A 22,112-nucleotide genomic window follows, 5' to 3' on the forward strand; every position below is an offset into this window, starting at 1 on the left:
TAAGCTCAAACACCAAGCTCAACGGCATTACACACAACCAGTACTGAGGGAAATGACTCTTCAGTGTTGAAAATGTTGCTGTAATTCTTCAACAAATATAGAAACTTGCTCTGCTGTGTCTTTTCTTAGTTTGCAGTCTACACATCTTGTACTTCACCAGAATATAAAGAGAAAGAGCACAAGTCATGGTAAAAAGGAATTAAGTGAAAGCTTTCATCACTCCTTTCATTCTTCAGCAGGTGTTATCTGATGCTGTACTGTGCTGGTGCTGCTGCCGGTTAAGGTTTAAATCGGGTCTAACGAGGTTTGGCTTTGGTATGAAAGGCTGAACCGTTTCAGCAAAAGCAGCAGTACAGCAGGATGACTGTAAACTCAATATTAGATTACTACAAACACATACTAAAGCTGTGCTTACTTTAATTTAGTTCAGAAAACCTTTTATAACTTTATTACAGACAGTAAAGATAAGATGGGAAATGAGTCGAACCAATCAGTATCTAAAGCCTTCAGTGCTTTCACATGGACAACACACGTCGGTACTACACAAACACATTCTGTGCGTGTGCTCTATATAACGCGATGGCTAAAAACAGCGTGTGGGCCCCTGTGATGTGTAAAGGAACGACCGGTGTGTTCTTGAGCTAAGTGGACTCATTCACGTTTTAAAGGCTCAAATCTTTCAGATGTAAACACAAAAGTAGGTGACAAAACTTAACTTTGAGCCACAGAGGCCCATGAATTTAAAAAAGTATAAGTGGGTTTTATGATGGAGGTGTCATTCTTATATTTTTCATCCTGTTTTTAACTAGTTTAGTCTCACCTTAGTGCTCGGCTGAGCTTGTCGTAGTTCATCTGTGGTTTGCACTTCCTGGCCCCCCACAGTCTAGCCACCTCGTCTGGGTCCTTGATGACAAACTCTCCATAGTCTCCCTGCCAGGCGATGACATCGTGGTACTCCTCTTTCCTCAGGAGCTCCAGGATGAAGTGCCACAGCTGGATCTGCCTGGAGCCGGGACTCGACTCGGGTTTGTAGGCCCACTCCGGGAAGGCAAACCCTAGAGGGAACAGGAGAGACAAGTCTTCAGGTTGACAATCTTGAACAGAAGCAATTTCTACAAAGATATAACAGTACGATCTCCAGCTCTTTATACTCATTTATTTTCCTTGTCTGTCTCAAGACACTTATTCTCCCCGGGTGATTAACCATTATGCTTCTGAATTTGTTAACAGTCTACTTGGCTGCTGCTGTTTTGGTGCCAGGGTTAGCAGCAAAATAAATGAAAAGTCTCCAGAGCTAATAATTGCCAGGATGCTAGACTTTACAGTATGTATGGAAGATTTGTGGAGAAGAGAAAGAAAGCAGTGACCTGGTGTCTGCTGTTTGACTGCTGTCTCTGGAGATAAACATGAGGCGACAAAGTGCAGAAACAGTTTTAATTTTCAAGGGAGTAAGCTTAATAAGAAATGATACACAATATGGGAGCAAAAAAACAACAAGAAACAAGACATGAAACTGTTGAATGACAAGTCAGCAAGATGCAAGATGTTTCTTTCTGCTGCAGCACAAAAATGGATCTAGTAGTTCCAGAAAAGCTGGTGATGAACATTATCATCTGTTCCCACACACTGTCACAGCAAAGTCATATCAAAACTCCACTACTATCAGCATCAAAGCTGGAAAATCAGCAATGTTATCACAGATTAACAGGCCTTGGGCTACGTGCAGACAAAATATAAGATATGGTTTTATAACTATTCGCAGAACACAAGCACACACACACTATTATCCAACAGTTAAAAGTATAGGCTTTGTGTTGTAAAGCAGTGGGTGGTAGTAAAAGACTCAACACCACTTTAACACAAGGCCATGCTGAAAGGCTGAATAGCAAAGGCTTAGTGGCGCGCACACACACACACACACACACACACACACACACACACACACACACACACACACACACACACACACACACACACACACACACACACACACACACACACACACACACACACACACACACACACACACACACACACCTCATTAGGACCAGATGTGTCTTGGCTATCAGACTGAGAAAGCTGAGGGTGGGAAACATATGGGCACAATATAACAATGCTGAATTTTGTGTGTGTGTGCACGTGTGTTTATATCACTGTAAAGAAACACAGTATCCTAAATACCAAGGTTGAAATCATTTTCCCACACTCTACAAAGCCTGTCATATCTATACAGCAGTGACAGTGAGCTGCTAACAATTACATGCTGAAGGCTGACAGACTGAAACTGGTGTGATGAGGCCTGTTCGCCTGAATCATATTGTATGTGATCGTTTTTTTTTTTTTTTTGCCACCTAACGTATGTGTGTGTGTGTGTGTGTGTGCACACAGCAATTCAACATATTAAAAGGAAAAATGTTTATTCTTTCAGCACTTTATTGCTTTGCAAACGTTTGACAGGAAACAGCTTTGGGGGAGCTCCATAAAAACAGAGACCAACACATAAGAACTGCTAAAAAAAAAAGAAAAAAGAAAAAGGTACGACCAGATGACGAGAACATAAAACCAGAACAAAGATGTTGTAAAGGAGCTGAAAAAAGAAAAAGAAGCCTGGTCACTAAATACCAGGGTAAACGAATACATATCTGGAGATGGTGCCCAGATGGTGATAAACAATTAGGACCCTTTTACTCAGAGTGGCTCATACCAAGAGATTTTTAGTATTAAGAAATAAAGCAGCTTACAGGAAAAACCACGAGCCAACTTTGACAGAGGTCCGTCACGTTTGGCAGCAAATATGATGCACAAAGACACAAACCTAGCTCCACACAGTGCATAGATGTTCTGTTGGTAAATCTGTAACTTTATTATGTACCTCTCATCTCTCAGAGACTTGTTCATATGTTGGGAAACAGTAAAACAAAAATGGCAGCTGGCATATTACTTAAAAATCACATAGTGTACCTGATATTTACTTCTTAACATGCATAAGGAGAATTTGTTCTACAGCTTTTCTGGCAGAAGCAACATAACTGCCATCAGGTCACGTTTGCTGGAACAGTGTTTGTAGCTCAGTGCCTCTCGGTGGATCTGTTAAAGGAGCAACAGTTGGTGGAAACGGATCGTGTCTGAGTGTTTTTTTTTTTTTTTCCTGTGAAGCTGAGTATACACAAACTTCAGCATGAGTCACGGCATTCCCACACACGGTCGGTTCTTTCTCCAAAAAAAAAAAAAAAAAAAAAAAAAAAAAGTACCACTGTCTGATCTGCAATTATAAATAGCAGTTTTTGTTGATATCAATCCACTGATTTCTAAAATTCTGATCACAAAGATGCTTAGATTTACTAGTAAGCTGTACAGATACAGATCACAGTTCAAAAGCAGGTCTGAATGGAGTCAAAGTGAGCCACAGGAAGACTAACCACAAACTTAAAATGCAAATGTCTTCGATCAGTAGTAGCACAAGAGGAAGTAAAGGCAGCAGTAGCTGTAGTGGTAATGCATAACTGACGAGAAGTGGGAGTCATACCACAACAAATCACAATTTGTAAAGTAAAACCTCTCATGCAGAGAAAGGAAAAGCCACAGAAATGACAATATATACAATGCAGTGTGTCCAGAATACAACAAAAGGTTAAGTAAACTCAAGGCGTAAGTGGAAGCGCCTTTTTGTTAGAGCATGAAAAACTGCTCATACTGTCACTGGAGTTTGACAACCTAAATCCAAGTATTGCACAGGCACATTGCCTCTGACTTTGCTCCACATCTGGCTGAATATCGGAGACACACACAAGTTGAGTAATTGCAATCTACTTTCCCATTTAGGACAGATTTAAGAGCTTCAAGCTGGGATGTTTTGGAGTCCAACAGACTTCTGAATTCTGGTGGGGCAGAGTTCTTTCAGCATTCTTTCTTTTCTCAATTGTCTTTTTTTTTTAATTCCTCAATAAAAAAATACTAAACCTGAAGCATGACAACAGAAATCTTTATTATTTTACTTTACAAGGGATAAATTCTGCTTGTTTACTCATGGGGACGTCTATGTATTTAAAACAACAAATATGAGCAGTTTGTGTTTTGTGTTTATTTTTGCTGTGTTTTAAGAACTCCCATGACCATGGGAATATATCTGAAACAAACACAACAGGGATATTTTAAAACATAAGGAGGTGATGTGCTATGCTCACTCCAAATTTTGAAAATATGTTTCACAGCCTCAAGCTTCTTGTTTTCTGAAGGTGGCAGCTAACACGCTCAAAAATAGCTTACAAAAGGCATCTTAAGGAAGAGGAGAAAATATCCTAAAAAACAGACCCTCTCCTGGTGATTAATAAACCACATGTTGCTATCTGATCTCTTATGGTGCTTGGAGAGTGAGCCAAAAGACAAACAAGCTGGCTGTGATAGTTGATAATAGTCATTTGAAGGCTGATTACTAATGGGGGACAAGCATATGATTCATACAGCAGACAATCAGGCTCTTGTCACTGGGGGCAGGTTATGTGCTGTGACACAGACAATGCACGGCTGTATAATGGGGTACACTGGTGACTGCCACTCGAAAGTACACGTGTGCATGCAGCACACTTCCATACACGCACATGCACGGCCACGCGTTGATGCATGCGACACAGCAGGAGTGCATTAGACCAAAGTGGGCGAGCTAATATCTCGATCACACGAAAAGTACACAGACACACAACACAGGTTAGTGGGGAGAGGTAAGTGGGTTCATGCGTGGGTGCACAGAGCACACAGACAAAGAACACAGGAATAGCAACCATGCCCACTGCATGCATGTGTGTGTGTGTGTGTGTGTGTGTGTGTGTGTGTGTGCTGCAGATGTCCCTGCTGACTCATAGCTTGTTCGTTTGTCGTTCGGCTTTCACAGATTCCTCCTTTCTCCCCCTCAACACCACTGCCATCTCTTTCTTCTCTCTTTCATTCTGTCCCTCCCTCGCTCAGCCTCTCCTAAGACACAGTCTCTTAGCAACAAAAGCTTTTGGCTCTAAAAATAAATGGCCGAGTCACGACAAACAACACAAAATATGATTCAATTACAGAAACTTGCCAAAAGAGTTTGGAGTTTGGGCACAGATCCAGAGAGCTATGGTGTGAGGGTGTGATGTGTCTGAGGCTGCCTGACCAGTAGGGAGACCTCTCGCTGCACCGATGCCTTCACTGTCACACTGTGTTTACAGCAGAAAAGACAGGCCGCCCTGTCCTGAAAGCACCGAAGGACCAAGTTTTCACTTCCACTAAGTTAAATTTGAGTTTGAAACACTGCACAAAGCAAAACATTTTGCTTCTGGAGACAAAGCTCATTGATGGAGACGGATACACGAAGTCCAGCAGCACAGCTGATCGTATGGCATTTTGACATACAGACAACTGAGGGTCCAGTTAGAGAAACATCTGTTACAGCTGGTGGTTAATGTGTAATGCGAGTAAGAACAGAGATTAAAAAGACATGTGGTGGTGGTAGAGAACAAGAGAGAGTGGGAGAAGGACAAGGAGAGCAAAAATCACACGAAGACTGAAGAAACTGTATTGTCTCGTACAAACTCTCATCATGAAGAAACTATGTTAGACAATCTCAACCTTTAGGCACACAAATCAAGCTCCGGGTTAATTTTAGTGTGTTTATATGGCAGGTAACTCACTGCACACAGCCCATTTTCTGTGTGGCCATCCTTCCCTTTCAAGTAGTAGCGATGAAGCCTTGTCCACTTAACAGGAAACTGGGGATAAATCTCTTAATGGAAAAGGTCCCACTGAAAGTTTATACATACAAAAAATAAATTAAAATGTCATTTGTCTTTTGGTTTGCCTGCAAAACATCTAAGATTAAAAGTTTGTAATAACCCTGTGTAAGTACTGTCACTGGGATTGTGACTGTTTTCACACTTGTGCTTTAAATTTTAAGAAACATCAACATGTACAAGTTTACAGTGCATGTTACTACTTAACAGCAGCCAGTTAAACATTATGTGTAGCTGCATTACACACACCACTTGGTTTTAGAGCTTCTACAGGTTAGTCTGTTGCAATGGCTGCAGAAATGCTAGTGTGTGAAAACTATTCTAGACCGATGAACCCAAAGGCCTTTGTACTATCTGGCAAGGTCTACTCCAGACAGGAAGAATTTCTGATTGTTAGGCAGAGGAGAAACACACCATTTCAGGACTCACTGGTTTCTATATATAGCCAAGTACAGGCTAGGAAAAACTCATTTAATATTAGGCTGCAGTCCCAAACCACCTGCGTTCTCAGTTCCAAGAGAAACACAAAATCCATGCAGCAGCAATCAGCGTGTGAGGAGGTTTAATACACAGGTCTGCTTTTCTTGGGGACTCTGACGTCACCACAGTTGAAATAGGCCTCATAATAACCGATAGTCATCATCGGGGTATTGTAAAGGCTGCAGCTGCTGAGACTAAACACCAGTGACCTCTCCTCTGCGTCTCTTGCTCTCCCCAACAAGGTTCTTCAACATGCTGTTCCATCTATCCATCTATCCCCCCGTTTATTTTTCCCTCCCTTCCTCCTATTCTTTGGTGGCTCTAAATTTAGCCACTGGAAAGGTCGGTCTGTGTCTGTCTGCAGAGTAATGAGCGACACATAGAGGTAACAGGCCAGGCTAAATGGCCAGGACCTGGCTGGCTACTGAAATCTGGAAAGGGTTATCAGGGATAGGATCTGGACAACACAGAAAGGCAGGAAACAAACGGGTCCAGAGCAGGAAACAGGGAATCTCCGTTGGGCGTGAACAGTGCTAGCATGTGCAAAAAGTCAGATTCTGGAGAAAACACAAAAACAAACAGCAAATGGGGGAAAAAAAGGAAAATTCAAAAAAGTTTCCAGTCACAACTGAACATTTAAATGCAACACTTACTAAAAAAAAAACTAAATTAAAATCTGGACCTACAATCTTGAAAGTAATTCCTGCATGTCATACAGATGATCTAAAATGGAAGCTAAAGTTTAGGATGATGAATTACACATAGAGCAGACATGACTGTCTGGGTTTCCACTCTTGCCTTGCTGCATAAAAACTACCTGTCTATATTACTGGGATCACAACAACAACAAAAAAAAAATCTAACAGTGCTTTACTGAGGAGTCCTGAGCCTCAAACTACTGTTTAAAAAAACCTCTGCTTCTCATTGAGCTGATCTCATAATTACCCTTAAAGGCCAGAGCTAAGATTCGAGGAGCCAGTGGCTTAAAGTCAGGGAGGAGCTGAAGAAACAGATGGGATGAGCAGGAAATCAGGTGGAAAGGTAGAGAGGAGGAAGAACGGCAGAAGGAAAATACATGAAATCCAGCAGAGATCAAAGACAAAGGAGGATGACCATCCACAGGTGCATGGTGTGAACCCTCACCTCAGTCCTCACATGATCCATCATTACATAAGGCTCATAGACAGATGGATGAACAGACAGAGACAGGAAGGAGCGGAGACAGGGTGAATATTCTTAGACTAGGACAGAGCTGGTAATATGTGTATGTGGATGAACCCTAAAATTTGACTGCAGGTTCATTTGCCAAGAAAAAACCAAGAGACTGACAGGACGGACAGGTCAAAGGGAGATAGAAAGCTTCATGGAAAGGAAATAAGTGTGTGAATAATGTTTTTTTTTTTTGTTCAGTGGAGGAACTGAGTCATGGCTAAGGAGGGAGTTTGGAAAAAAGCTACAGAGCAATTAGACCAAGTTTAAATATATAACACATTTGCTCAATGGGAATCTAGTCAATTGTGTTAACTTTTAAAGACAGTTATCTGAAGTGGTCAAGTAGTGAGACCAAGGGCTCGATAGTCTGCCAAGAGACAATTTGTTAATGAATGAGTTTCTCTAAGTTTATTGGCAGATGTGGGAAGGCTGCTGGAGCTGTCAGTGAAGGGGCACGGCGTGGCCTAAATCACCTTCTCTTGGGGATGATGTGGTTGCTTTCCATCTCAGTGCTTAGAAATCCATCTTCCGAATCACTTGTGCTTCCCGTACACTGTGAGCAATCCAACCAAACAAAGCCTTACCATGTGGGATGAACAGTGTTTGAGCACAAACAGCTGCACTGCTGTGTATTCAAGTGTGCAGGAAAGAGTTCAAGCACAGGGAGTTTGACCGTTTGCCACAGAAGTAAAGCTTTGGACTGAAAAGTGAAGACTTTAAGTGTATAAACCATCTCTGCTACAACTGAGACAGCTAAGCCAGTCTAATCTGTGACACGGCGGCTGCCCAAAACCCGCCAGACAAAAACCTGTCGCGTCCTGGAGAACTCTGCAGCACCTTAGAGGCAGCCAAGGCTGTGATTAAGTCATCCCTGGCTTGGTTTGTGTGTCTGTGTGTGTGCGTACTAAAGAGCCAGTTATTATTCTCGGATATGAGGGGATGTCCCAGTTGCATTTATCAGGCTCTTCAGGGCTACACAGCTGGTTTAGGTTTGTCAAAATCATGACAGATGTGGTCACTTGCCTGTATCATTTAATGGATGCACCTTTCGAACTCATCAAGATGTATATAGTTAAAGCACTTGTGGCTGCAAGAAGACAAAAGGGCTGAGAGGATTAGGTGACAGAAAAGCGGGCAATCTTCGCAGGAAAGGATTATCCGTGTTGTGTTAATGAAAAACGAAATCCTAAACACATCAGTGATCGAATCCAAGCTCAAACTTCTATCTCCTAATCGGCAGCGCTAAGTTTGGAGGCCTATCAGCTCCAGGTCTAGATTCCCAGGGAGGAAGAACACATACATGCGTGTACATGTGCTGAGAAACTTGCCAGAGCATGCCTTCCTTCCAGAAAAGGACAAGCCAGTAAAACATTGAGCGGGAATCAGCTCCTGTCTGGATGGAGATCTCATGCTTACTTCCTATAGTCCGGGTGGAATTTGGTTTTAAGGAATCGTGTGTGTGTGTGTGTGTAAATTATTGAGTGTCAGTCGACATGAGACAGCAGAGACAGTCAGATATAACTCCATGATTGTCTCCATGCAGAGGTGCACTGAGACAGAACACATATGGCCACATACGCTCTTGTGTACACAAACACAACTTGTGGGTGTTTATAATACAGTGACTGCAGAAAATTGGAAGGATGACATCCTGCAGAGTTAAGTCCACCAATGTTAAGTTCAACAAACCAGGCAGCTGCTGTGCTGCTTGATAACATCACACCAGGCAGAATGAAGAAGGAGAACTGGGAGACAGTATAGTAGCGCGGCTAAAGTCTCTTCAAGCATGAGGAAGAAGAAAGGGGGAAAGATCTATGTTTACAGGTAAGAGGAAATAGAACCAACCACCATGGGAAACAGATCAAATCAATCTCAATGGCTTTTCCCACAGACGCATTTGCATGACGACTAAATGACAATCAGATAAGGTGTTCTGCATCTGCACCACTGTCAGTAATTAGAAAGACTATTTCACAATGTCCTGAATCCAAAAATCGACAGGCGTACTTCACCGCCTGCTAAAATGTTACCCTAAGTGGTGCATGTATGGAAAATAACCCATACAAAAAAAAGACTAAGTGAAGCTGTCAGAATCTGATATAGGCCACTATGGAAAAGGAGTGATTTGTAGAGTAGTGGTGGTGTTGCAGTGAGGACTTCAGAGAGAGAGAGAGAGAGAGAGAGAGAGAGAGAGAGAGAACGAGAGCGAAGATAAATATCTGCGTTTAAATTTGGCTTCTGTGTTGTGGTTTGGTCGCCAGATTACTTTCATTTTCCTCCAACACACACACACACACGGTGACTAGGCCATCAAGGAAAACTTGGTGACTTCAGCTGTTGGATTCAGCAATGTGAACACTAGTGTACAAGTGCACATGCACACACACACACACACACACACACACACACACACACACACACACACACACACACACACACACACACACACACACACACACACACACACACACACACACACACACGTCACCACAGCTCAGAATAGGCCCACAGCCCCAAATCCAGGGAGCTGGCGGAGTGATTCATTCTTGTACTCCCTGCCAATCAAATTTAATCTGCTTCTTTTACCTACCCCTCCTTCTTTCCCATAATGCCGCTTCCCTTTCAGCATCTTTCCACACAGACAAAGAGGCTCCACTGCTGATTACATATACTAGGACAACCCGCTCGACAATGCAATTCTTTTTGCACTACCATTAAATAAATTGCAATTGTATCTTAATACTCCTGAAGTCATAAAAGCTTCGGGAGCAGAGTAACCACATAACGAGGGCACGAAGAGAAAATTTCAGAACGGAATGTGCATATTTGTGCACTAATTAAGACCTGGACTCCAAGTATCTACACATGTCGTCTACAGGGTTTGGTTTCTACTAGATAAAATTTCACTACAGTCTTGGGTATCAGAAGTCAAGTCAATTTTATTTATACTCTATAGCCCAAAACTATAAATTTGTCTCAGAGGTACTTACTTCTGTACAACATGACACCATCAATCCTTAAACCCTTAATTTGGGTGAGGAAAAACTCTACAAAAATGCTTTAACAGGGTAAAGGGAGAAACATTTAGGAGGAACAGAAGCGAAAAACCTTTTTCAGGACTGAAAGACATGCAGGCATCATGTACACAGAATGAGCAGTATCTGAATTACAGCAGGAAGACAGAGAGTGACAGTACTGGGTATAAAGTACAAACAAAGGGTTAGGTTGCACTAATGAACCTTTCTTTGTTACTGATACTGATTCTGATATCTGAAACCAGGATCTGTGCTGATCTGTCACACTGAGTGGGACTTAGTGTGTGGGACATTGAATAATGAGTTTGCTGTGGCAGTAAAAACAGAGTTGGTAGGCTGAATGAATGCAACTCATTCTAAAAACATTTACATTTTATTGGACATTGACAAAGAAACTGCATTTGATGTACACAGTGGTCAATCCTTGTTCTACTTAGTGCTCAGTAATCTAGAGCTGCAACAATCGGTTCATTACCCAGCGGATGTTTTGATAATCAAATCACTGTTTTAGTCACTTAAACAAAACTACCAACATAGCTGCACCTTCTGCAGTCTAACAATAAACAACTAGTTATATCTCCCAGTTCTGGTATCCTCAATAGACAACAGTAAATGAAAGGACTGTTGATAACCTGATACTTTTATTACATGTCTGATTTTACTCACTGTCTGTGGGAATTGTCCTGAACTTTAACCAGGACTCCAGCACAGCTCCTTGTACAATCTCAAAACCATTTGTTGGCTCTGCTAATGCAGATCACCAATAAAAAAATAAAATAAAAAAAAAATCATAAATGTTTGTTATATCTGCCAGAACCCTGCGGTTCTGAGCTGCCATTCTGGGCTCATAAGATTGATGATCTACCAGTTCTTGCGTACAGAACAATCACAGTGGCATTCATTTGCTCTGGATGAGTGCATCCATGAAATTCTTAAAACAGCGAGCAAGGGACTTTTTACATGTGGCTGCGTTAGTCAGTCTTTCCTCACTGGCAGAACCACCACAGTCTTAATTCTGCAGTCTAGTACATTAAAGCTGGATCTTCTAGTCTGTAGACTGAGTGGCTCGCTCCGTGTGTAAAAACATTAAAGGCAGAAGCACGACGGCGTCACCGCAGGGAGATGGCAGCCCAAACGAGCAAGCCACGCTCACCAGCTCTATTGTGAAAATTAAAAGAGTGTGTCTGTGTGTGTGTTAATGCAACACAGATATCACCCATTTTCATAAGCTGTGGGGGGTCCAGGTCCCCTAATAAAGTGCGCATGCTGTGAGTGGGCGAGATGGGTGGGTGTCTGAGGAACTGACTGACTTTAGCAGTGACACCCATTCATCACTGCCACTGGCTGAGGACGACACCAATGGGTGGCAAATCTGCTTATGAATTAACAAATGAAGGAAGAGCAGCTCTTCAAATGTAATAAATTCAACATACTGTTGCTCATTAATGATTCAACATTGTTTCAATTTGCTCATGCACCATGACGTCTAACAAGTATATATAACCTTTGATAATGTCTCAATTTATCAAGAATTCAGATTTGAGTTGATGGGATGATGTTAATAGAGTGTGCATGCTGCAACTGATAAGGAAATGGCAAATGGGGAGAAACGGCAAAATTAACTTTATGGTCGACCCATGTAGCTGACCTGATCGGATGGTGCCATCCTTATCACTTGTATAATTTATGGCCTTGCTTTGAAGCAGCTGCAAGACAAGCCCAGGCCCTGCATTCCTTTTAATAGTTTCTGCAACTGCTTAAAGTCACCCTCAATGCCAGAAGTTGTTCTGAACTGATGGGAGCAGAGGTCAAGACTGATTCTCAGTTATTCAACAATCATAATAACATAGAGCAATCCAGCAAAAGCAAATGGTTTAAACTATTATTTTCATCAATCATCAACATCAATTACTTCGAATATTTTGTTAACTTATCATAGAGTCTATAAACATCAAAAAACTGTAAAAAAAAATGCTCATCAACTTTGCGAAGCTGAACATGGCATCTTGAAATGTTTTCCCAAATACCCTAAAAAATACTGAGAATATAACATTGTATGACAAAAGAAACTGAGCATCCCTGAACCTGAGACAAGGTTCAAGGAACCTTTGTGTTTGTCTGAATGTGGGTGTGTGAGTGGATAAGGCCGTGTGTGAGAAAGAGAGAGGGTGTATGTTTTGTGTGGTTTGGGGTGTGAAAAAAAGAAGCTTTTTAGCAAATAGTCTTTACTTATTATGAAGTTGCTATATTTCAGGTGTGAGACACACAGAAACCCACAAAGCCCCAGGACAACTACACGTTTCCCTACAGACCAATGACTCGAGAAAACACAACAGCCCAGAGAGACTGAGCGCTGCTGAATTCATCTCTCACTGCAGACAATGTCTGTTAGAATTTAAGGTGAGGTCTTTATTTTGTTCAGATATTCAGTTTGCTGTGAAATAACAGACCCAGCAACAAATCCTGACAAAACTGCATAACAGTTTCCCATCTTTCCTTTCAATAAGTGCTATACCAGCATACAGGCAAGGTGCTGCTCCTGGTGCTGTTAAATATAATCCCTCTGACTCTGTGTCTCATGTCTGGATGGTCAGTTGCTGCTGCCACAAACCTTTGAGACTGGAGCCAATGGGCAGCAACTCCATCAGAATCTGTAGCATCAACTAAAATTCAGGTTTTTACAACCCCAGAGCCCATGGGTAGTTTTTACTACTGAACCCTGTACAGTCCACACAAAACAGAGAGACAGTGACACAGCTGTCCTGGGTCAGACTTTCAGGATTTACAGCTTATATATTCCAAAAGTTTCCTTTCAGCAACAGTGTTTGCTTGACTTTCCCTTCCTTTTCATTGAAGTTTAGATGGAATGAATTAAGTAATGAGTTCATATTTGTGAGAATATGAATTTTAAAAATTGCTTGGCATTTGTGAAAACTGGACATCTCACACTTTCAATCAAGCAGTGTGAGGTAAAAATGCAGGTGCAATGCCAACAAGTGTATGTGCAGGAAAAGTCTGGGCTGGATCAACCCTATCCAAACAACCACAAAACCAAACGGTGCTGATTTTCTCTCTGCAACCTGTTGGCAGGGTTTTCAGGCGCTCTGTGGCTCCTGTGGTGGTCCTCTTTCAGAAAATGCGTCCAATATTTATTTATTCAATATCAAATTCATTTGAATTAATCATATTGCAAATGGTTTCTAAATTAGCTCTCTCAGTAGTCTTTCCACTGTCATAACCCAATGCAAATGAATGCCACAGTTGGATTTTAGTGTGTCAATGCTCGTATTTCGTTGTAAAAAAAAAACAAACACATAACATAGATGTGGCCACCTACTGCAAATCTTTTTAACTGCCAGAACATAACCTGGCAGGCTACCTCTAACCACTCCACCACCTAGCAGACACCCTAAAAACACAGGGCACATGGCATTTGGTGGATATTCCTGCCCTGACAGCAACTTGGTGGTAATGTGGGCAGTATTATGAAGAGCTACCCTGCACCACACCTAGTCTGCCCCCCTATCCTTTCAGTTGTGTGCAGAAGATAGCCACATGCTGGTAGAGGCCTCCCTCAATCCTTCTGGCCATAAACATGCCAAACTAACCAAGACACCCTCCCTCCAACTCTTTCATGCTCCGCAAACCACATACGCCAGCCATAACACACAGCACAGCTCCCCACGCCTCTTTCAGTTAGAATGACTCCAGTCAAAACAGCCAGAGACGAGGCACAAATCTCTCTCTACACCTTTTGCACATTCTCAGCCTTGATTTGATTCAAAAACCTCCAAATGCAATTCAAGGCCATTGTCTGCCTGCATTTTTTGATGAACAAAGACTTCACTAAGAAGGCTTACTCATAACCCATCTGATTCTGATGGGCCCAACGCATTACTGCCATGAATACAGACATTTCATCTGAATTTTGTATGACCTGCAAGTTCATGCAAGAATGATTAGTAAGTGTGTGAAAGTATAATGCTGCAGCCGGAAACCCAGTATCCTGTCAGGTGTTTCAGAGATAGCTGTCCTGCTGCAGAACATTTCCTTATCTGCTCAGTGAAGTGAGTCGCTGGTTCCACTTGACCTGCTCTGTCCTTTCATCTGCCCTGCTGGGTGTTGCAAACACACAGTCACTCAGTCATACATAGTTACACATAGTAAGGCAATAGACAGGCTGACGGAGATGTGTTAGGTGATGAGCACAATTTGTGGACTAAAAAGCATTACTGTGTTTTACAAACAGCAGTGTGCATTTAAAGTAGCAAACTGCATGTTGTGTAAGCCGGGTCCATAGTTCTACTACTTGGGAGCTCTAAAACAAATTCCTTGTAGCAAAATTACACAGAGATTACTTAGGAACACCAAGGCTTCACAGTGTTCTCACATCAAATTTCCCATGCGTGGTTACTGTTTTATATAAAATTGTAGCATAAAACAACAATAACTAACCAGAAAACAGTCACTGGTAGTGTGTTTTTCTGCTTGAGATGACCCAAATGTAGACAATCTGATCTCGATCGACATAAATGTCTAGTTTTGCCATCAGCTCTCAACCAAAAAACAGGCACTTCTTTCTAATGCAACACTTTATAGTGATGCTCAACAATAATGCAGAGAGAAAAGACAGAGAGAAGTCTCAATTCGCCTCCAACAGCAGCCTCAACACACAGTTGTCCAGTACAGCCTCTAGATCTACTCCAATTAAGGGTAACGGGTGCAGCACACATTTATTCTCCACTGGAAAAACTTTCTCTACTGTTATTGCTTTGCTGCATGTACAGCCCACAGCTGAATTTTACAAGGTAAAGCGCGGTGTATGGGTGCTGTAAAAGGGCATCCTGGGAACTGTAGGAGAACAAACGCAGCACAAATAAATGAGGCAGGTGGATGTAAAGTACATATAAAAAATAAAATTACCACAGTTTATCAAAAATAACTACCTTAGTGCAACATTACCATTTATTCTTAATGGTTTCACTGTACAAAAGGATGGGTTATGCTTCTAATATCAGAGCTGCTTGGTAACAACAACCACAGTGTCTATAGGCAAGCCACTAAAAATCCCAAACCCTCAAAAAGTGTTGATTAAGGCTCTTCTATTGTTACCCTCTACTACCTGTCTACCTTCTGATGTCAAAACAATTCTGTGTACTAGAAAATAAAAGAAACACCCCAAATTCAACCTCCTAAGTTAGTAAAATTTAAAATAAAAATCAGCCTTGTGTGAACTCAGAACATTTTCAACACCTCTAAATAAAATCTTGCACTTCCCTTTATGCGAGTGTGTGTGTGAAGGTTTCCAGAGCTTAACATCAAGATCTACAATCAGGAAATGATGAAGAGCACCAAATTAAATCTGGCAGTGTAGCTCTTTATTTGATATAATCATGTCACTATAACAAACTGGATCCTTTAGATTAAAAAAAGAACAACAGATGAATAAAGCTGCAGACATGGACAACAATAAACACCCATCTCCCAGAATGACTCTAAACCTTTCCTGTGTGTGAGGCCCTGGTGTTTGTCTGGCCAGCATGTCCCACCTTGTGTAATCTGTCTTTTCTCTTTATGGGTCACCAAAGCCAGTGTACACACACACTTCCAGGAAAAAAGGCCCGCCATAACACAGAGATGATCAGAGCAGCACTGACCTGGGCCACCACTTGATAACACTCCAGAGAAATGCTGACGTCGCTCTGCTGTAGTTTTTCCACAGCTTGCTTGTCCAGGAACCAGGAACGTGATCAGGTCAACCTTTGTGTAGACCTGATCACTCAGAGTAACCACATCATGGGAGGGAAACAAGGGTAAACACGCATCCTGTGAGGAACACTGGCAACACGGCTTTTTGATTAAGGCATTTTCCTCTTGGATTCTGTAATGTTTTGTTATCCATCAAAGAGGTGAAACTGAGATGTGAACTCTTATGTTTATTACCTGACCCAGCTAACCTTGACTGCTGCTGCCAAAAATCAGACCCACAATCTAATTTTAGTTATCTTTTTTAAAGACACAACTACACACGTCTTGTTCCAACTGCCTAAGAGTCAAATTTTTGTCAACGTGCTTTTGGGTTCATGCACAGATGCAATCAGATTGAAAATGATGGCATGAAACGTATGACGGTGGAATCCTTGCGGACGGCCGTCAAAAACACGAACCGTTGTTTACATGTGAAGAGGCACTGTGGCCCATTAGCACAAAGCACAAGAGAAATAACCAGCTTTTTTGAATGTTTAGTGACGTGAGCTCGACACAATTCGCAGCTGAACAAGAACAGCTTCTAGACTAATTCACAGAGAGACAAGGTGCCCTAAACACACAGACGACAACAACACTGCCGCACATCAGTCGCCAACAACTCTTCTCAAACGTTCCCTAAGACAAACAACCTGTAGTGTAATTGTGCTGTCTGTCGCTGGTGCCAACAGTACAGCTCAGTATAGCGGTGAGACAGTAACACAACAGAGAGCTTTCCAAAGGAAACTAACAGCATCTTTTTTTTTTTAAACTCAATGAGTCGTTGCTTCATTAGTTTTGGTCTAACCAGTGTTATTAGAGCTGTTTGAATCTACATAAAGATGTCTTGTTCCCCTTCCTGTAATTACAATAGGCAGAGTCAACCACAACCAAATGGTTTTCCTCAAGGGCAATTTGGTGTCGCTGGTAAAAGTCAAGACACTCACTTTGTTGTGACCACATCAATGTCAGGTAGAGCCACACTGTGACAGGCATGTAGGCACACACACACAGTAATAAACAGCAGCCCCAGCCCTTACCAGGCCTAACACCATCTAATTCATGTATGGCTCCTTTCACTCCACACTCACATACATACAGAGTGCAACAAAGTGTGGTGGCTCACTGCCCCGGGCCGTCTATAGCTGTGACGACTTACATGTGGCGCGTTGTTGATATAAGGAGTAACACAAGTGGAAAATTGGAGCTAGTGGGCCCAGACTGCTGACTTCCTGATAGGAAGAGAGGGGAGTTATATATATATATAAATATATATGTATGTATATGTGTGTGTGTGTGTGCTAGAAACAGGTTGGAGTTACCTAATGGGAATCTTTAATAGCACCACAGGTCTCTACAAAAACATTCTTGTTGAAGCAAAACGGCTGATGTCACTGCAAAAAGCGACATAGCTTGACTTGGAGCTCTGACTCAACAGTGCAGGAAAACAGCTTTACTTGAATCCCTAGAAACTAAAGGAAGTTGGTATGAATCACAATAAATGCTGACGTAGGGACTACTGAAAACTTACAAATCAGGCTGGCATTCGTTATTATTCACAAAGCCAATTCAAACAGATCAACAACAGTGTGTAACTTCTTTTAGCTGAGTGCAAAGCCCAACCAACACAGAAACATTTACAAATAGACCAAGGGATCTATCAACTGCTTCGTGACACATGGTAACAACAAGGTGTTCTACTTTTAAAACTAAATGGAAGTGCAGCATAAACTTGATAATCTGATCATCTGTCATTTTGACTGAATTCAATGTCCAGACATCTGAAACAGGCCACGCTGACATGTTTGTCTGGGCTTTACTCTAAAAATGATATGATAACTTTTAGATTTTTTAAAACCTCATACAACTGCACGTGTGAAGTGGGACAGCGTGACGGGCAGCACAGTGGAGCAGTGGTTAGCAAGAAGGTTCTGGGTTAGTCTGCATGTTCGCCACATGCCTGTGTGGGTTTCCTCCACACTGCAAAGACATCCAGGTTAGGTTAACTGGTGACTCCAAATTGCCCGTTGGTGTGACCATGAATGGCTGTTCGCCCGTGTGTGTCAGCCTCATGACTGACTGATGACCCTGTCCCTGTCCTGCCTCTCACCCACTGTGGAAAATGTTCCGCGTGTCGTCATTTTCTCACAATTGTTTTGTGATATAAAAAGTTATCTCATCTCCCACAGCACTGAGACCTAGAAGTCATATTTCTAATTATGATGTTGTGTTGTGGCATGGCGTTCCCCTTTTTAAACATCCATTATGAGAAACAGGTCTTTGTCTGCCCAAGACTAAAACACAACCCTACTGACTAAACTCAGTTTAAAAGCAAATAAATGCACAATTAAGAGAAAATCACAATTTACGGATGGAAAATCATAACAATGAAACCAAACACGTCTTTGTAAAATGAGTGGAATTTGAGATGGCGAGGCCTGTTTTCTGAGTTGAAATCATTTAAATTCCCGAAGCAGCTTAGCTATTAACAACACTGGAAAACAATCCACTTAGATCCAGATCTTTTCCATGTGTCAAGGGTCAAACAGATTTACTTACAGAGTCTCTAACAGGAAAGAGAGAACAGTTGAACTTTGTAAACAAAGGGATCAAATGTTTCCTCATTTATTTTTAGTCTTACAGCAGCAATGGAGGCAGCATGTAACTCAGGTGAGTTTAACTTTCTAAAAAAAAAAAAAAAAATGTATCACCAAACTGATCAAACACAATCGCAGTGAGGTTCCCGATCTAATCACTGTCTATTTTTCACTGTGATAAACGGATGAGCTTGAGCTTAAACAGCTGTCAAAAGCTGAATAAGCTCAAGGTTTACATGCATTTACCTTTCCCCACATCTTTAATCACACACAGAAAATGATCTTTGCAAGCAGTACCTCCATTCATCTACAGCTTGAACTTATCTCCAGCTGTGCTGTTGCAGAGGAACATACAATGTTTTTGCCTGAAGGATAATACAGATAAAGTCCCTCACATCCAGTCTGAGGTCCTTTATAGATCAGGGGCCCATAGGAGCAGTGTGGCTGCAGTACTGTATCAATGATCTGATAATTGCAATCACTTACAGCTCGTTTCAGGCTGTTGTTTCACTATATCTCAACTATTGTGCGCTGTTGCATCAACCACATCACACATGCAGAGCTGGGGTCAGTGCACTTTGACCCCTCAGCACCGATCTGAGAAATCAAGCCTAAACCGCTCCGCATAGTTTAGCCAGTAAACACGCTTTAAACTTAAACGTGGTGGGAAATAAAGTTTAAAACACGACATCCACTCTTGGCTTGGCTCACTGCGGATGTAAAAACGAAGAGCTCCTGGGTGGGAGCGACTTTCTAGGTTAGTCCAAACAATAACTCGGATGGATCCACGCTAGCGCCATAATTTTGTCACTTTCCCTGGAGCGCAGAGTTTGTTAGCGTGCTAACCAGCTAGTTAGCCGCCGAGGCTACGGGCGCTGTTGTTTTCATTTTAAGAAACAGCACCAGCGTCTGGAAAAGTGTGATTAACACGCGTGGTCGCCAACTTACCCGTCTCCGCCGGGGTTTTCATCTTTGTTGCCGTCTTCGGTGTGCGGCTTCGGTCACTTTCCCCGTCGGCTGGTAACTTTAGACGTTAGTTAGCTAGCCTTTAGCCGAGTTAGCTAGCTCCTTCCTCCGGTGTTGTTCTCACAAGCGGCTTGTTGGAAAGAAGCTGAGCCGATTCTGAGCGTGGCTTTTGGGCTTAAAAACTCCACTAACTTCGCATGAGGTTAGGTTGTTTATGTCGACTCGCCGACGTTTGCTCGGTAACTTTTCTGCGGGAGTGTTTGTTTTTCAGCACGGGGCTTCTGGTACGAAAAGTTGCCCCGAGCCTCTGGGGGGGGGAATCCAGTCTCCAGGGTCTGAATGGCGCAGGTCGAAGTTTGGAGGAGTCGTGCTGCCGTTGGTCGGTGCTGGAGCAACGGAATGCGATGGGTCTAAATTTTCATCCCGTTTGTTGTAACGATGTCGCATGGTCGATTCCTCCTCCACATCATCCTCACACCGACGGTCAAAACAGCGGCGCTTGGGATCAGAACAAAAGTACCAACTCTGGTCTTCTTTCTCTGCCCGTCTCTTTCTCCGGCACAGACTTTTTCTTTTTCCACTCACTCACTTCGTGTTCCCGCAGCCCCCCTTCCTCGGTCGGGGTGTCGTGTTTCGCTCTCCTCCTGCCACACGGGGCCGCCCACGCTGACCCACGGAGGGAGGGAGGGAGAGAGGAACTCAACGCCCACTTGTTGCCAAAGATCGTCTATGTTTTCGTGGAGATTACTTTTCACTCCACTCATCCAACAGTGAGCTGCGAGGGTTAAAGCTACATATTTCTTCTACTGAATGCAAAGATTCCTGTTTCATTTTCATACATTTAGCACCTACACAGTGTATCAGACATATTCTACAACACCACAAACACAAATGACATGGAGTATTTTATTTCCGAGTTATATTATTGCATTCTAATTTTAAGTTAAAGTACACAAGATTAAATATTGTTTCATCAGGATTAAGACACACAAAGAAATAACAGGTTCGTCTCAGTTGATCTACACACAAAACAAACTATGAAAATATCATCAATCATCAGACCTAAACATTCATATTTGAGATGAGAATGGTTTGTGAAGACTGAACTTGGAATAAAAATAAAATAAACGGACTGAGATCAAGTTCATAGTAGTTGTGTTGTAAATTTGGAGTTTACATGCTACATTTAAAAACTAACACGTATGTAATTAATATGCATATTAAAATACATTTGGACTCAGTATGTACACATTTGATTACAGTAGTACACTACATTAAGGACATAAAGAAAAATCACCATTTCTTCACCTGAACTGTATTTGAATTATGGCTGAGACATTTGGGGCATGAAAGTTAGAGAAGCACATTTTTTAGAAACTGTATTTTTGGACTTGACTTTTGCCCTGGACTTATGGCCTAAATATTTTTAATATCATGATTGCTCCTATCTATGCAAAATGATTTATCAAATGTTCATATTGCTTTATTTTGAAATGTGCCTGGAATGAAAAGTACATTTGCCTAAAAATGCAATAAAGTAGAGGTAGTTAGGCAGTCGTGGCCTAATGGCTAGGGAGTTGGACTTGTAAATTGCAGTTTCGAGTCTCAGGTTCGGCAGGAATTGTTGGTGGCACAGAGTAAATAGCCAGTGCCCTGTCCACCCTCGATACCACGACTGAGGTGAGGCCCTTGAGCAAGGCACTGGACCCCCAACTGCTCCCTGGGCGCCGCAGCATTGGCTGCCCACTGTTCCGGGTGTGTGTGCACGGTGTGTGTTCACTGCTGTGTGTTCACTGCTGTGTGTGTGCACTTTGTGATGGGTTAATTGCAGAGCACAAATTCCAAGTATGGGTCACCATACTTGGCTATATAAGTCACTTTCACTTTCAGGTAAACAAGTAGAATAAAATGGAAAAAGTGATGGAAAGTAACTGTAATAGTGATTTATTTTATTTTATTAGTCGAGTTGATCACTTTATTAATAGACGATCTTCGATGTGGACCGTCGCCGGCTGCTGCCGCCGCCGCTGCCTCCGGTTTGTCACCGCCGTTGCTGTGGAGACCCGTTACCGCCGCGGGTGGTGAGGGCCGCGTGTTTACCCGTAAACAGCGACAGCGGGGCAGCAACGGAGCCGCCACCAGTGAGTTATACCGGGGAAGGAGGGAAGGAAAGGCCGAGCAACAGGTGCTTCATCCCGCACGAGTGGATGGAGAAACAGCCCGAGTGGGACACTAAAATTTCTATTGACTATAATTATAAGAGACATCACATGAAAGCTTCAGGTGCTTATTAGCATTAAGGGCTGCTCACACACACA

The 22,112-nt window shown here is 42.3% G+C and overlaps 1 protein-coding gene across 1 annotated transcript in view; it reads right to left on the reverse strand.

Annotated features, from left to right (window-relative positions):
- erf (Ets2 repressor factor) overlaps window positions 1-20,475 on the reverse strand; it is a 32,377-nt gene extending 11,902 nt beyond the window's left edge. Inside the window, exons 1-2 of the mRNA XM_026299946.1 lie at window positions 19,777-20,475; window positions 821-1,055 (exon numbers count right to left, since the gene is read on the reverse strand). Of these exons, the coding sequence (XP_026155731.1) occupies window positions 821-1,055; window positions 19,777-19,798 (257 nt within the window). The 5' untranslated portion in view covers window positions 19,799-20,475. The remainder of the gene's footprint in view (window positions 1-820; window positions 1,056-19,776) is intronic.
- Window positions 20,476-22,112: the final 1,637 nt, after the last annotated feature.

The sequence above is a fragment of the Mastacembelus armatus genome, chromosome 11, assembly GCF_900324485.2.
Source record: "Mastacembelus armatus chromosome 11, fMasArm1.2, whole genome shotgun sequence".
Classification (NCBI taxonomy): domain Eukaryota; kingdom Metazoa; phylum Chordata; class Actinopteri; order Synbranchiformes; family Mastacembelidae; genus Mastacembelus; species Mastacembelus armatus.